Genomic DNA, 17343 nt, shown 5'->3' with positions numbered 1-17343 from the left:
TTTTCTAACTAGTTCTAAAGGGAAATAGAGTTACAAACGGGATGAATGTTATTTACACAGCACGTGTCGCTCTATATGTCACCGTCAAAGGGGCTTGTGAACAGCTCCATGCAGTAAATCCTCCTCCTTGATTGTCAGGGTGTTGGAAGCCCTGGTTAGATTTAGACTCAGTCCACTGGATTCTAATGTGCATCGAGTAGTGGGTTATGTAGACCTGTGCATTGGAGACGCGCCTGAGCCTTTAGGGTTGCTAGGCATACTGTCCCTTGTTGTAGGAGAAAATACCATGTAGATTATAACAATTATGAAATAGTTACATTTGTGGCATTTATCCTTTGTGATCTCAAGTGAAATTACACTTAGTTTCATACTTAACTTTATTTTTTATGCCCCGAACAACTTGAGCTCCTCACAATGCATTATAATTTACGACCCATATTAACTTATGACTCCTGTTTCATATTAGTACCTGTAGCAAAACGTGTTATGTGAAGCCAAGTGAAATGACAATCTGCAGGAATTATTACAACCAGGCATCACGTGCACACTTTTACAAGTGTCATTTCCCCCCGTTTACAGGTGCACTATACCTTATTTGTTTATTTCATCGTAGCAGATTTCATTTTTTAGAACGCTTTTTGATTGTAGATAACCATATAGTGCAGAGGGATGTGTGATGGTGCAATCTGTAGGACACCCTCAGTTCTTTAAGCTCTACATCCACCCCACATGCATCGAAAGAGAATCGGTCTTGAAGACAGGAAGCCACACTGCGCACTTCATCTGAGATTTGAGTGACGTTACTTCTCCTCCCGTTCCTGTGCCGCAGTGGCCTCAGGCATGTCTGAGGCCCTGTGTGGATGCCCTAAACTATATCATAAATACTCTGCTCCATCTATTTCACTGGGCTGTGGTGTTTAATCTGCAACCATTTCCTAAGAGAAAGTACATATTTAAACGAGAGGAATTAGAATCTCAAAAGCATTACCTACACTTCAGACTTTGCACAAAAAATACCTCCTTATGAGAATGATTAGTTTTGATTGTGTGTGTTTTGCCTGCGTGTATGTCTGTGCACCACGTTGGTGCTAGTTGCCTGTGGAAGCTCCCCTGGAGATGAGTTACAGGGTCGTGGGTGTTGGGAACTGACCCTGTGTCCACTGCTCAGCCACCTCTCCAGCCCCATTGTCTAAAACACCGTGAATTTTAACTTACTAGTCATTTTACTTCCACACTTCTGGGAGCAAAACTACCATGATTTTAGTCAGAACTAAAGCGTGTCTGATACTTAAAGGCATTGATTTTTGAAACTGAGCCATGTATTGTGAGTATTTTTAACACTCGAGTCTATTTTTGAGCTTAAGAGCATTTATATTATTTGTTATCATTATTTCATAATGTGGGGCCTTTGTTCCTCCTAAGTGGAATAGCTTGTAGTGTAGGCTGTCAACTCTCAATGTCTCGATAAGAAGCTCATGGTCCTGTGTCGGGGAAATCCACAGAATGTTAATTAGCCACATAGACAAAAACCAACATCTTGGGAAGACCGTTCTGTGGTCAGGTTTTTTTTTTTTTTTTTTTTTTTTTTTTGTCCCCCTCTGGTTTGTGTTGGGTGGGAGCATTCATTTATGCACGTGTGTCTAAGTAACCATGGTCCTCCTTGTTTTCTCAGAAGAAGACCTACCAGTGTATCAAGTGTCAGATGGTTTTCTACAACGAGTGGGACATCCAGGTTCATGTGGCAAATCACATGATTGGTGAGTGAGATCCACCCCTTACTACTCCTGTTTTCCTCACATGTGTGTACATCAGTGCCTATGTAATTAAACAGCATTAAGGATGAATTAATTGTTCCGCCATCAATGCTTTACCTAGGTGTGATTGATTTTTTTTTTTATTCCTCTTATTAGACCTGGTAAGGCATTAGCGTGTTTTATTTTCTGCAAGGGCTAGTTTAGACTTCTGCAGAGGATTATCTGCGTTCTGCCAGTCAAAGCACAGGTGATTAGCAAATTAAACTTGTAATCATTTTTGCATTATTGAAAGCTAACAGGAATGGTTAATGAACTGGATGCTACCTTTCCATAGAGTTTTACACCATTTAATTTCAGGAGTTGTTATGATAATAGCACTGCTGTGTGTTGCTTAAGCATCTTTGTATCAAAATCCAAAGTCGTGAGTTTTGTGATAGGGAAACATAAATAATTTAAATTGCCATAAAATAGTTTTATCACTATGGTTTCAGCAGCCTGCAAATAATCACGATCATAAAAATCATGTAAAGAATTCAGGAATCAGTTTTTTATTTCCCATCAAATTTTCCACAGATCTCTGTAGAAGTGGATAGGGAGAAGACCTCTGAAGTCACTCCAGGCCAGTGACTTTAGGGTCGTGCTCCTATTAGATAGGCTGGAACTAAAGCAACAGCTTCTCCACTTATTCATGGTGCCCCATTATCCGTTCAGTCCTCAGGGGTTACTGCCTGGTTTTTGTTTTTTAATTTGATAATCACTTAGTAATCATGCTAAGAGTTTTACCAGCCAATTAAACTTTATCAAGCACATCTTTTGCTACTAATAAAATGACAATCACTATTATTGTGTTCTATTTTTGCTACTCATTTATGTTTTTATACTGTGAGGGGTTTTTATTTATTTCATAATTCTTGGTGTTTTATAAATCCACAAATAAATGCGATATAATATTTTATAGTCCAGTTAACCTTCTATTCAGCTAACAGAAACTTTGTAAGGTAGGAAGGCAAATTCAGCATGGAATTTGTTTCCAGGGGGGCTATCTTGTATTTCACAGCAAGGACCAGAGCTCTAAGTAATTCTATTCTAGGGTTACCCCAGCTGCCACCTCTGCTCAGGAAAGCTCACCATAACAGAACTTGCAACATTGTTTTTACTAAAATTCAAGAGCATGTAGGAAAAATTAATAACTTTTCAATAGCCTTAAGTTTTTTTCAAGACTTTTTGGACAATTGTTACTGATAAAAAAATAAATAAAAGTGGTTGACTGCAACGTACAACATATACATGACGCTTGAACTATTGATCATTTCATGTCTCTATTTTCTATGTTTAAGTATGAAGATTATTAGTAATGTCTTACGCCTTAAAGTAATATATTCTTCACCATGGCAGGATAGTATTCAAAGGTCTTCTTAAGCCCTCAGAAGATAATCACATGGAAGGGATTCAAAGAATGCTCTCTGCAAATTGCCTCCTGTTCAAATCCTGGAAAAAAAAAAGTCCATGTGAATTTCCACAATTGGTTCCCCTCTTCCTCCTCCCCCCCTCCTCCTCCTCTTCCTCCTCCTCCTCCTCTTTCTCCTCCTCCTCCTCCTCTTTCTCCTCCTCCTCTTTCTCCTCTTCCTCCTCCTCCTCCTCCTCTTTCTCCTCCTCCTCCTCTTTCTCCTCTTCCTCCTCCTCCTCCTCCTCCTCCTCCTCCTCCCCCTCCTCCTCCTCCTCCTCCTCCTCCTCCTCCTCCTCCTCCTCCCCCTTCTGCTCCCATTAAGAGAAAGGGGTAGAAACACTGAACGGTTCCTTCCAGACGGTCCCTGTCTGTATTTACCTGTCTCTGTCTCTCCATCCTTGCTTGGTGGCAGCAGTCACAGACTCTGCCTCATGTCACTGGTTTCAGTAGCCTCAACCTTCAAGCTTTCTAGCTACAGAAAAAGGTGTAGTGAGTCCTGCGCTTCCGTGCAGACCCCTTCGATGTACATTCGGCCTCTGGGTTTCTGATTTACCCAGCATGCACTTGAGCGTGGAGGAGGCATCTCGGCTGCCGGGTTAACACCTTTGCCACAAGTGGGATCTTGACTGAATTTCTGCCATTGACTCACCCCGGCCATCCCCCACCTTCTCTGTCCCCTTCTCTTCCTGGTTCTCTTGCATTCCTCCACTCCTTCATTAGCGCCCTCCCAAGTCTCCCTTCTCTGTAATAGTGGATTCGCGCGACACTCACCTCCCCTTGGGATTTGAGCATTTAACAATTCACCTTCTGTCAGAAACGCAGATCCCTTTCCTTTTCACGGAGGGCCCGCTTATTTAATATTCAGGGTATTTTTTAATAATAAGCTATCTGATTCTCTTGCACTCGAGGCCTAAACAAATGAATAGCATCCACTTAATTGCTCTGCCTGTTGACCAGGCATCCAAGTTCTTAAACTCCATTCTCCTTGTTAATATCTAGAGAGAGAATGTGGAACAGGAGGGAGTCGCCAAGGCTAAGATGCCCCTTTTTAAAATCCCAGTGTGATACTTAGTCTTTCAAATGAGGCAGGCAGCATTATTTTGTTGGCTAAAATACCTCCATTGAGGCTAGGTATTTTTAGATTGTGTATCTGTGTGTATTTTTTATCTAATAAAAAAATAATCTGAACTAGACATTTAGTAGGGGAAGAGGGATTAGGGACTGTCTGAAAGCCTCTCACTCTGTTAAAAGGGTGGGTGGTGTTTCATAGCTTTCATTTTGCAATAAGTCTGGAGGAAGGGCCCTGACTCCTGATAGAAATGTGGCCTGCTGACGCTTCAAGGAGCTGGGACTCAAAAGCCCCCTATGCCACACATCCTCTGCCTTTTTCTGGGGAGCACCTATGCTTTTTAAGTAACCTCTAAGCCTTTTCTTTCTGAATACACTGGTTTCATGCTGTTGGTGAGAGACATTTGAGAAAGGAAATTTACCAGGGGCATGAGTGCTGTTTGCAACAAGGTGTAGATACATGATCTCAGGTGCGTGAGTAAATACTTGACAAAAACATAATTCCCATTTACCACATTTTGACATGTTTTGCATATTTATGAATATATTATATATGTGTGTATATATGTATGTATACCCACACATTCAGACCAATAATTCCTTAATTAGTTAGGGGATTTTTTTTTCTTTGCACACATATACTCAGAGAATGAGGGAAAGGCTTGGGGGGGAGGGAGAGAACCATACAACATTTTAACACCTTTCCTAGAACAGGTTAATGTCTGTGCAGATGAGAATTTTTTTGTCTTCTTTTGTTCCTTTCACACAGTCTTTGTTCATTTTTTAACCATAAAGAAGCCATTGTGCACCATGACTTTTAATGCATATCTGCCTTTCTCTTTCTATCGAGTGGTAAAGATTTATTGTTATTTTCCTCTGTGAAATTTCTGGTTACTATTATTTGGTACATATTAACAACAAAGAGGTGGGACCAGGAAATCTAAATGTACTTAAGCCAGCAAAGGGATTGCCTCATATAAAATTACGAGGCTCACCCGTAGTAGAGTAAATCTGTAAGTGCTCGGAATAAAGGGTTGTTAGGCATGAGATGAGATAAAGAGATTCCGTTGCCAAGAACTGTTTACGAGGAGTTTAATTTTTTCACTCTGATAATTCTTGACCAATAATTACCAGCCTCTAATTATCTATTTTAGTTAGAAAGAAATTCTGTTCACTATGGAGGTTGGCACTGCCACTACTAACACATAAATCCCTAAAGAGAAGAATGTGTTCCAAACAGCCACAAACAACTGTCTCCAGAACACAGTGAGCGAATTGTGAGTGGCTGGTGAGAGGCAACCAGCAGTATGCTCACCACGAAGGGCCAGTCAGCCTGACAAAGAAAGGACGGAGGGGGAGAGGGGCCATTATCCTTGGAATGGATTGTTGGAGCCTCAGACTTCAGAGAGAAGTAGAGAGCATGCCGTGGCCATTTCTAGCCCTCCCTCTGTAGTTTGTAGATGGATGATGAAGGACTGCACACACATCACATACCTATGGATTACTTTGAAACATCTACTTAGAAATAGCTTGTTTTCATTTCATTTATCTCTTCATGTTTTTACAAGATTGTATTATAATGATTGCATGTAAGGAACCAGAATATCCCGTCTCATAAAAAAAAACAGACTGGAAAAATTCAGACTTGCTAATGTGTTTATCCTTGAAGGTCAAGCATGACCCTAGCTAGCATTCTAGGGAAGAAAATATGTTTATCTCTTAGAGAAGCAAACATGGAATTCGGTATATTTAACAATAGCTGACCTGAAAAGAGCTGTGCAAAGATGTTCTGTTTTGATCCTGGTCTCAGATACTTGGTATCTTATGGATAATTATTTTCAAGACCATGAAGAGACTCAACACTTATACAATGCATGCAGGAATATGTGTAGCCCATGTGGTACGGAACATGTGCTATGTATCACCAATGTCAAGACAAAAAGAATGCATAAATCAGTTTAGAAGAATTCAGTGAAACTCTAGCCTGTTCTTACAGTAACTGACACTCATGCCTTACAGTCTGTCTGATGCCCAGCGTGACAGAGGGTACGCCTCCCCCTTCTTTACAAGGTGGCTTGTTTTCTAACTGGTCATCAAGGCTTGGTGTAGAGTTCTGTGCCACCTCTGAAACACTTCAGCTCGAAAGCTCTTGCTTTAGAATAGAGAAAAGCTAATACATTGGGTTCCAGAATAGGTTTTGATTTTACTTGACTCTGAGAGAAATAAAATATTTTGACCTTTGCATAAAAAGTCAATGAGCTATACTTTAAATTCTCTTCTTCCATTGGCAGTTATAAAACTAATGAATAAAAATGAATTTGCCATAATGCGTATAGGTATGAGTATATGCAAGGGGTGTGTGTGTGTGTGTGTGTGTGTGTGTCTGTGTGTCTGTGTCTGTGTGTCTGTGTGTCTGTGTGTCTGTGTACGTGAGAGAGACCATGTATACCGTCTTAAGGAATATAAAGTCATGGAGATTCTTTGGAGCCATGATTTACATTCACTCTTAAATGGGGCTATTGGATTTAAAAATTCTTAATTTGATCACCAAAAAATTCATGGAATTAAGAAATCAAGCATTTGATGTTGCATATGAGGAAGCACTGGCTTATTTCATCAAGAGCTGGATTAAAAAAGATGAAATCTGGGCACTTTAATGGTAAGAGAAAGCTACCCTCATGTGGGCAATGCTGGCTTATTTGAAAAGCCCATAAAGGGTTTCTGCATGGGCCATACAAAAGGGGTACTTTCTCTTTAATAGCCATCTGTACAGGAGAGATGAGAAGTGGGCCAGGTCATCTCTCCTCAGCTGTCACGATATTAACGTAGGTAATGGAGCAAGCTCAGCGTTCTGCTGGGTGTTGTTTTTCATAGATGTTCATCGATTTACACAGATAATTCTATTTATTTCTTAGAGTTGGTCCAAGTGAGCCAGGCAGAATAACAAACACCAAGGCATTTCAGATGACTTTATCTTTGTTTATAACGTTAACTTTTGTCTAAAAAAAAAAATGGTGTCACACCTACTGTGCAGATGGCCGCGTGATCTGTAAGCCAGCCAAAACATTTAAACAAATGTGTGATCTGGGGATAGATTAAATAAAGGATAAAGTGGAGTGTGGGCCACAAATTCTAATAATCAGATAATTTTAAGTTGTGTGCAGTGTTGAACCACGGCCACAGCGATAGCTATGAGAGCTTGCCAATGACAGCAAGGTGCCGTATAGATCTCAGGATGGAGTCCGTGGCCTGGTAGGCCCCAGTTTCAGAACCACACGTTTGCTGTACAGCTGGCTGCTCTGTATGGGGACATCAGATAAAACTTATGGAAAATGAAGTGTTATTGCTTAGTCTGAAATTATTCAGAGAGGGAATTTTCAGACAGTAGCTGAAAACAGAATTCATGTTACCAATGAAGCGGACTGTAGATATGAAGAGGCTTTAATTATCTGCGCAATTTAACAAAAATTCAAGATGTATTCAGAAAGGACGGCCAGTAGTAGTATAGCTCTGCAGTTTGCCGAGAGCAGAGGGCTGTGGGAACTTCCCGAGCCTTATCTACTGTCAGCCTTCCTAAAAGCAAGGACAGCGGAAAAGAAAGGTACCTTCTGGAATAAGAGGGGGAGTCTTCATGAGCTCAGACGAATTGTTTGCAGTCACAGGGTTCAAGAGATTCAGAGTGACAAACTTTGCACACGGCCCCTGCTTGGTGTTATTAAAACACAAATCACCATGTTTATTCCTGGGTTTAGCAGCCATGGCTTACAAGAGGAAAAGGTATTAGCAGTTAGTGTAGTGTCTGACTTACTAACCCCAAAGAACATCTCCTAGACATTCCTTATGTTAATTTTCTGAAAAAAAGAAGATTTTCCTGAGCCTGTAGACAGACCCCACATTTCAATTTCCTGTCACCTTTTAGGACTTGCTGCCCTTTGCAGGGCCACATTAACAGCCTAGCTCTCAGGCAGAATGTCTACCGGCCTGGCCTCTAAAGTGGGTATGGGCAGTGCCATGCCCTGCTTCAGAGTCTCATTTTCTCCTCGCCCTTGATTTCTGTAGTCAATGCCACATGAAGTTTGCAGAACATTTCTGAATGGAGGCTTGGGAATTCATCCGTTCGACGCGAGCATACTCACACACAGGCACGCTCATGTGCACACCACTCGTATGGATCTTGACCTATTTCCACAGGATCCAACCGCACCCAGCCAAAGAAAAGGTCTCTGATGACCCATTTAGACGGTTATTTCTTAGTTCCAGGGCCATTGATAGCAGTAAACAAAGGAGCGGAGAGCCAATATGGAGAGTGGGTGTCGAACTTCAGCTGCTCATACTGTTGCACTTGGAGAGCTGACGGGGTTTCGTAGGTCACCTTTAGAATTATGCCTATGACAGCAGTAGCTACCTGCCAAGATTGCAAGGTATCTCACGGCTCTCAGGATGGCGCCTGTGGCCCGGTAGGCCTCAGTTGGAGGGGTACACATTTGCTGTACAGCTGGCTGCACCGTATGGGGCAGCCGTGTGGGCTGTTAGGGAGCTGGAAAGGAGACAAGCATGAAATTTCTTCTAACCCCAACTCTGTTTTTCTGTACTGTTGGCTGCTTCTCAGATCCTTGACAAAAAAACCAATCAGGCACCCTTTAATCCGCCTGTGATTACCACTGGTATAAAAAGAGAAGCATAATGAGGAAAAATGCCTCGTTTTGTTGCCTTCAAAAGCCAACAAATTGGAGTTAACTTGACAGGAAGTGGCTTAATAATTAGATTATTTATTTATTCCTGACACATATCCCCCTGTTACTAGTCTCAGGAGACCCTGTAGATGCTACGATTTTCAAGCTGCCATTACTTCGCTGTCTTCTGCGAACAAAGAAGCTACTGTCTATCAGTCAATTAAATGCAGTCTTTAAGCAGAGGCTGCGAAGTCCTCAATGGAGAGAGCCCAGGGACACTGTGGCTGATGATTCCTTTCTCTGTACTGTACATCACTCTCTGAACGAAGGTCCCCACAGAGACGGAACAAAGTCATGCATTAAAATATCACTTGTTGATTTGTTTGCTAATGAAGAGCCATTGGACTGTTTGTGTATTTCTGTGGCAAAATTGTTGATAAAAGGGCCTACTTGCAAGCCTATCTCGGTTCATCTGCCCGGGTGCTTGTTTAAGAGTTATTAAAATTAAAGTCAACAAACAGCAGAGTTGGGGGTGGGATCTCTGTGATGACAAGTATCCTCTCTCTTTCCATCCAATTCAGCCCACAAAGGGAAGCATGGGCCAACAGTGTCACAGCAGTGGCTTTGAGGTAACACACACACACACACACACACACACACACTCACACACACACACACACACACACACACACACACACACACACACACACACTTTGTTTTCTCTTGTAGACGAATGCCCTTTCTCAACGTTTAGGATTGCTACCTTTCGAGAATGAGACGTTAGTATCTCTTTATGCTGATAATCTGTCAACCCCCCCTCCCCTTTCCCTGCATATTGAAAGCTATTTCTCTATTGGTATAGGTAACTATTTCTCTAACCTGAATATTCCTAGAAGTTTTAGAAAGGAGCTAATAAAAGTGACCAAGGTAGGTCAGAAGCAGGACCCTAGCTTCGTGTCCTGAACAGAGCTGTGTCTTTGTGCCTCTGTCTCTTCTGGTGTTGTCTTTCTCCTTTTTCTTTCTTCTGCAATATTTTATGTGCATGTCGGTGGTACAGAAGTTTCCTCTAGACTCAGTGCCAGTGCCTTACTGCATTCCTTATTTCTTCTTGCCTCGAGTTTGCCCATCTTTGGTACACTCCTGAGTTTCCATTAAATGCCTTGGTGGTTGGAATGGACAGCTGAGAGACTAATCTAATCTGCAAGACTAGAGACCCATCTGAGCTCGGAAACTTAAATAATATTATGACAGCCCTCTGATGAAATATTTAGTTGTGGCTCAGCCACTGAAAGAGATTATACATTTGGAGTTTAAACCGGGGCCCCTGGACTTTGCCAAGTGTTTCTCTCTGTTGCACCAGGCTTTGTAAGGAGCATTCGAGAATTTAACTCTAGCTTTCACAGTCGTCGGACCACAGGCTGTAAAGCGTGAATTCAGACATTGCCAGGTTGCTGTGTCTCCTCTCCCCACCCTGTTATTCCAACTCATTTGTTAGAAAAAGCTTAGGTACTCGGAGGTGTTCTGTAATAGAAAATGAATTTGAAACCCTTTCATTAATTGGTGATTAATATGTTTCAGGATTAGTTTAAGCAGAGCTCTACCTCCTGCCCAGTCAAGTATGTTCTGGTTAATATCCAATTATCTGCACCTTCGTCGTTATTATGTCTTAATATTTCGGATATGATACCAGAAACTTGAGAGTCATGCTAATGAGGAGCATAGAGCAAGAATTAACCAATGACATACTCAATGATCCTTGGTGAAGAGTCTCTCTCCTTCCCCCGAACACATTGCTTCGGCGCCCTGTGAGCCCTGACTGAGAAGGCAGACTTCCAGCTACAGCAGGCGAGAATTAGAAAATCAATCCTTCTCCCTTTTAAATAATGTGATCTCGAATTTGCATCGCGTTCACCTCAAACCATTGTTTTATTTCATTTCTCGGAGGATAGCATAGGACTTGGCGAACCTATTTGTGTTTCCCAGATAGGAAACACTGCATTCCTTCACCCCGCCCTCTAAATAAGCTGCACGAAGTCATGCCTCCAATGGATGCTTAATTCAGGCTAATTTGCTGTCCCTGTAATATTTCACCAAGGAAACATGTTTCCCTGCCAATCCTTTATTCCCTTTCTCCAAGACACAGTGTCACGCTGTAGACCGGCCACACCTCCATTCAGTGTTTTTTTTTCCTCCAGGTCCATTCACTTGTGAGACATCTGATTTAGTCCCAGGAGCTGTCGCTGCTGGGGTGGCTTGTGCCTGGTGTTGCCGTGTGGTGGCCAGTGTCATTGGGTGGTGCCACCGTTGTCCTGTGTGTTACTCTTCCTATGCTGTAACAAAGCCACATCAGTAATTGCAATGAGGGGTGATTGTCACACAGGGATCCCACTATGCCTTGGGGTCATTTGAACCATGTTATCCTTTCTATTGTTACTATTACTTATCATCTTCTTGACTCCCTCGCTGCACAACTTGCTGTTGGCCACCAGTGCACCGTGGAGGGGAATCTTGAAGAACAAGGGAGACTCCACTTTTCCTTCTCTGAGGAACATACCAATACCATTCAATTCCAAAACCGGCTAGTGCAGGCTGCCTCTGGGGTTCTTCACGGAGCCCGACTTTCTTGAGTTCATGTACAACGTTCTTTCCCTCAGCTACTGCAAAGAATGAGGCGGTGAGGAGGAGAGTATGGTTTCCCCACATTGTATGCACCATGTCACTAACCTATACCAAATGGGTGGCCCTGAGCAGCCTGAGGTGCCCCTCCCCAAAAACCTTTTAGTAATTTACAAAAGGCATCTAGAAGGCATAACTGTTTCAACACCAGGATTTCATGTTCAAGATTTTTATAATACTCCTTAAAACAAAGAAATTATTACCCCAACCTGTGGCTGAACACAACTAACTCTGCCTTTGCCTCTCTGTCTCCTCACTGCACTGTCTTTCTCCTTTCTCTTTACTTTACATTGTTTTATTTCCGTATCAGGAATGCTCCGTGTTTTCTCGAGATCACACCTCAGTCTGTCCCTGACCCAGGTTTGCAGTGTGCAGTTCCCATCTCAGGTATACTTTCCCTTTTGTAGTAAATACTGTAAATGTTTTTTTTCCCTTTTTTTCTGATCCCACCTGTGCTCTCTACAAACTAATAACCAACTTGGGGTGGACCCAGGAATCGTGTGCGCTCAGCGAAAGCACTGTGAAGACAGTTTTAGCCTCTGAACAGTTGTGCAGCAAGTTTTTGGTGTCTGCTAATCTCTTTGGTGTCATGAACCTGGTTCGTATCTTTGACCATGTTTCTCCCAGCTCTGAGTATAGCTGATTTTCTTCCTTGGAGGCTATACAGCATCCAAGTTAAAAACTGGACTGAGAACTGACACACCTTCAATTGAACCATCAAGTCTTTTAAAACTGCCTGGCCATGACGCCAGTCTCAGGCTGTCCAGCCATACACACTTCCGATTGTGGGCCAAAGAGCATTGATTTTTAGCTGTCATTTCTAGGGCACATACTGCAGGATTGAAATTTAAGCCTTAATCCACTCAGGAATGCAATTAATTTTTAATGTACAGTAATACTAATTGAAATGGCTTGAATTTAAGTCACCGCAAGACATTTTCAAAAGCAAGTGTCTCCACTCAGGACTAGAGGAACAGATGATCATTGTCACGGTGTTTGCTGAGGAAATGTTCGTTCACTCTGCAGGTCTCCGGTTGAAAGGCAGTTTCTTTAAATTGCAGGATAATTTGTATTTCTAAGAAGAGAGCTCTGGTTTTGGGGGTGGGGTGGAATTCCTACTTTATAGCCACTGTTAAAGAGCAAATGTTAATTTTTCAATGTATAATTTAGCAAGAAATATTTAAACAGGTTTGCAAAGCTAATCTTAATGTGCTGAGAAAGACCTTGGCAACAGCTGCAAATGAAGTCACTCTCCAGCAATGCCACAGTCCACACTGAGATGTATGGACATTGTGTCTGGTAAATTTCACTGCGTGATGTATTTTGTATTTGTGAGATCATCATAGTTAAAAAGTTTTAATTAAAAGTGCCACAATCAGAATCCTCATTCTAGATGGGCAATCTCATTATATGACTTGGATTTGAGATGTTGTTTCCAGATTTCATGAACGTGGTAATCTGTTTCGTTTCGGCGTGTTTATGTTGTGCTAAATTGACGCTGTATCCTACCTTCATCTCTCCAAAGCTTTAACCCTTACATACTATTTCGAAAAGGCCTTTTAAATCCCTTGTGAGGGTTTTTCTTTTCCTAGCCACAATACGGCAGATTTTTCACAGTAAAAAACAAATAGGTTTTCAGTCATTCTACACTGTAAAAGGTTCTCTGAGCACATTTATCTGCTAGCAAATGAGGACTTTTTAAAATGCATCAGTTCTGATGAATGGGCTTGCCCCGTGTTCAAAACGAACACCAGCATTAAGTTAAAGGAGTGGGGAAGGCTCTGTATATCATCCTTCTACAGCCCTCACATTATAGTATTTAACAAGCCGGTAGCGCTGTTAAATATTTAGCGCAGGTTCCCTCATAACCCCAGCATCTATTCAAATGGGATTTTAAGACATTTCTGCAGCACATAAGTAAAAATGATAACTGAGAACTAGAAGCAGTTGTAGCGCGGCATATTTTCTAAATGAAGTGCAGGCTTGTGTGGTACCAGTGAGTTCAACGGATCTACACCACGAAGCCTAAATCCATTCACAGCCCTGAAACTGGCTTTCATTTGTCTCCTGGCTAAATTGTGGGTGCTGTGGAGATCCACAGAGGACATAAAATTGGCACTGCGGTGTGTTGAAAAGGAAGAGAGCTCACCTATGATCATTCTAAGCCTTGCAAACGTCAGCTGAACGTCATAGTGAACATCTCCTCTGATTTCACTTAGTAAGGGGGAACAAAAAGGAGAACAGGGAGAGAAAAATCAATTGATAATCCGTCCCGTCTGGATTAGCCAATCGCAGTGTGGAGAGTACCCTGAGCTCTGCTAGCATCTGTTTGGGGTGTGCTGTGGCAAATACTGAAATATAAGAAACTGTTGTGGACATATATGGTATGCTTGTAGGTCGCTTCAGGTAATATCTGAGAGCTGTTATTCAAATAATAATTGTTCTTTTAATCTGGAATGCACATTAGTCTGTGAGGGTGCTCTGTGAAATTCTACCGTCTGAAGTCACTGCTGGCGGGATGATGGTGGTAGATTAGAACTCATGCGCACCCTTGCGGCTCCGTCCTGTTGCCAGCTTTGGAGCTATAAGGATGAAGGCTAAGGCTGGCCCCACTTTGTAAGTAGTGTGGCTTGGGGTCTTCCCAGAACCTGTTTGTCCAACTCTAATTTCCCTCCTGTTTCATTTGCAGTCAGAGGCCACAGAATGCATTCAGACTGCACAGACACACGTGCCCTCTGTAAAAGATGGCCTCCTGCTCTTGACAAGCAGGAGCGTAAGACTCCCGACGACGGAGAGGAAATACCAATGTTGTGTCATTGTGTGTATCACACGGGTTGCCCAAGTTGAAGTGTTTCATGGGAGGGAATGGTTAAAGGGGATGGCTTCATGTCCACATGAGGCAGAAGGGAAAGATGGCGAGATGAGCCTCAGGTATAGGTGTGTTTAATATGCAATGCTTGGTGCAGTATGCTGACCTCAGGTTACGAGAGTAGAAAATCCCATTTTCCAGCTTGTTTCAAATGGGGTAAAAATGCTGCTTCAGTTGGTTTATGCTACTCACATTGGGAAAGGTGCTTATACTGTGATAATTATCATCAAGGAATATTAATGTGTTCAGCGTTTGTAACCCAAAACCTCATTATAGCTTAAGCTGTGCATCATCTGTGAAGAGAGCGCTTTGCCAGAACCCGCTCATCACAGGGCTCGCCTCCTGCTCGCTGTGCAGTGGTCAGAGCCCTGCAAGAGGTCACTCGAGCTATTTTTGAAAGATGAAGTTTTGCAGTTTTTTGAATCGCTACCTTCTGTCTAAAGGGCGCCTTGTTTTCTGCCTGGGAACGGCCTTCTTCGTAATGAGTGCATAGGAAAGTGCAAGAAAGAGTAAGGATTCGATCGGTCAGAGGCAGCCGTGCCCCACGGTGTCAGATGTAAGAGGGCTGGCGTGTGTGTTCCATACCAAGATAATTGAAGTGTCTGTGTCCCCTCTTCTGTCACTGAGCGAGGGATGCATTTACGGTGGTTTCCGTCGTGTGGGTGCCCTTGGGTTTCAGATGAAGACGCCCCATTGGGGCTCCACTTCACAGCCCTCTGGCTGGAAAGTGTGTGAGTAGGACTTCAGGGTCAGCCTTCCCTCTCCAAGCAACAGCGTCCTTAATTAGTCTAGGACAATCCTCCATATGAGGCTGAACTGTCCGGATAGCTTCTCACGCATTGAAGACATCTCTGTAATTCGTAGATAGATGTTTTTATGTGTTTGCTTAAAATCACTTGGTGGAGACACAGCCTTGTAAGAAACAGGATCTCTGGGCCTTCCCAATATGTTGGCACTTTATCTGATTAAAAGACCTCCCTTAGTGATCATAGGTGGTTAGTTTGCTCAGAACCTGAGCTCACCTGTGTTGGACGGCTTGCTGCAAGGGAACTTGGTGCCTGTCATAGTGTCACGTGATTAAATCCCATTATTTTCCCCTACTAATCCATCGCCTGTCATTTCCCATAAGTCACCTTGCTCCCTGCTCTGTGTTACAGTTTGTATAGGCCAGGCAGAGAGCAGGGAAGCTCAGCTCTATCAGCCTGTCTGGCTTTGCAGGACTGCTGTGTTTCAGAGGTCAAACTGTGAACCTGGCCTTGCTCCTGGGAGGACTAGAAAAATATGTTTCATAACTTCCCATAGACTTAAGTGAAGAGGAGGAAGGAAAATCATGAAGCCCATAGGCTGCGTTTAGATGAGCTGTTAGGTGGAAATTCATCAAGCAGAAGAGCTGACTGGTGTGGAGGAGGCTCCCTCACCGTGAGGGGTCACTGCCTTGGGTCCAGAACGAGTCCTTGCTGAGGGCTTTGGGGGGCTAGGGTAATCATTCAAATAGCCCAGCAGGCACAGACACACAAGTTGATAATCTCCTGGCAAGTTGCTGAAATGGGAACTTACTTACCTGTTACAATCACTTACATGAAGGAATGCTGACATACTGAGGGCCAGGAATTCACATCCAGCGGCCGCAGGCTGGTTCCTGTGAAAGCAATTTGTTTCGTTGTTGTTGTTGTTGTTTGCTTTTGAAGGCAATGGAACCTTTATTTTATTCTGCAGAGCACTAATGCTACATAACGGATGGATGTCTTGGACCTAAACCAGGCTCTGGGTGGTTGGGGGCTGGAGCCCCGACAGTATAATGCACTGATACCGCGGTGGCACCATTTCTATGAGGTGGAAACTTAATAATCTTTATGAATTTTGAGTAACTCATAACTCCACTTCCTCACCCAAAGATATATTATGAAAAGATTGCTTCTAAATCCTTCAGACATTCTCTGCACTTATGATACATGCCACCCTCTTTACCTTGAGGCGTTAGAAATGGATGTGGCTTCATCTCTTCATAAGAGATAAAAATGTATACTTTGGAAGGAGCAAATTGCATTTCCCTGCTTAAGTTCACTATTTGCACATGGCGTGGGGGATCCAAACGTGAAGGATTGCTTCTGACATTATTTCTCTGCCTCCGATGTCCCAGGCCATTACATTACTATGCTGAGATGCCCTGTCACAGCAGAAATGTGAGGTTGAAAACCTGGAAAGACACTGCACCCTGAGTCCGTGTCATTTGCTGTAACCCTCACTTCTTTAATCAGTCAAATGTTCTGATTTGTCCTGGCGAGGAAGTGGCGATTGAATAGCATGCATCGCTCAAGGAAGTAAGGCCAAGTGCAGGTTTGTTTGGAGACAACAAAGAATGACCGTTTCTAGAGGAAATGGTGTTTCTAAAAGTCCATTTCACATACTTTTAACTTGAACCAAAATAAAATTTTAGTACATAGCCTGCACTCCAGACATAGTGGTGTAAGTTCTAATTCAAACTTTCTTTTTTCTTAAGAAAAGAAATGCTTGCATCTTTCTTTACATGTTGGTGCATGTGCATGTGTATGTGTGTGTGTGTGTGTCTGTCTGTCTGTCTGTCTGTCTGTCTCCAGTAGTGTTCCTTCCCACCACAAGCTCCCTGTGGACTATTCCCTGTTTCGTGTTTGACATGCTCCAACAGCTCAGCGAGCTTGGGCTAACGTGAAATGAAAACTATGGAGCTTATATTGCAATCTGATGTTTGAAAGAAAGATATTGGAATAGGATGTTTTCTGGCTTCGCTCCCTTTTTAGATGTAATTGCTGCTTCATTAGGACTTGGAAGAGTTTCCTGTGGTTAAATTTAATCAAATGGTTCAGAATAACAAACTTG

The 17343-nt window shown here is 42.6% G+C and overlaps 1 protein-coding gene across 5 annotated transcripts in view; it reads left to right on the top strand.

The window, feature by feature from the left end:
• Zfp521 (zinc finger protein 521) overlaps positions 1-17343 on the top strand; it is a 295122-nt gene that overhangs the window by 153399 nt on the left and 124380 nt on the right. For 3 of the 5 annotated variants that reach the window (XR_015642373.1, XM_087593011.1, NM_001107403.2), the window contains 1 exon segment: positions 1673-1757. Coding sequence is in view for 4 of the 5 variants with exons in the window: in XM_087593011.1 (XP_087449137.1) it covers positions 1673-1757 (85 nt within the window). In the remaining variant the exon portion in view is untranslated. 5 annotated transcript variants of the gene reach the window in all.

The sequence above is a fragment of the Rattus norvegicus genome, chromosome 18 (genome assembly GCF_021556685.1).
Source record: "Rattus norvegicus strain SHRSP/BbbUtx chromosome 18, alternate assembly SHRSP_T2T, whole genome shotgun sequence".
Classification (NCBI taxonomy): domain Eukaryota; kingdom Metazoa; phylum Chordata; class Mammalia; order Rodentia; family Muridae; genus Rattus; species Rattus norvegicus.
Note: the sequence above shows the minus strand (reverse complement) of the source record. Positions and strands in the feature narration are given on the sequence as shown.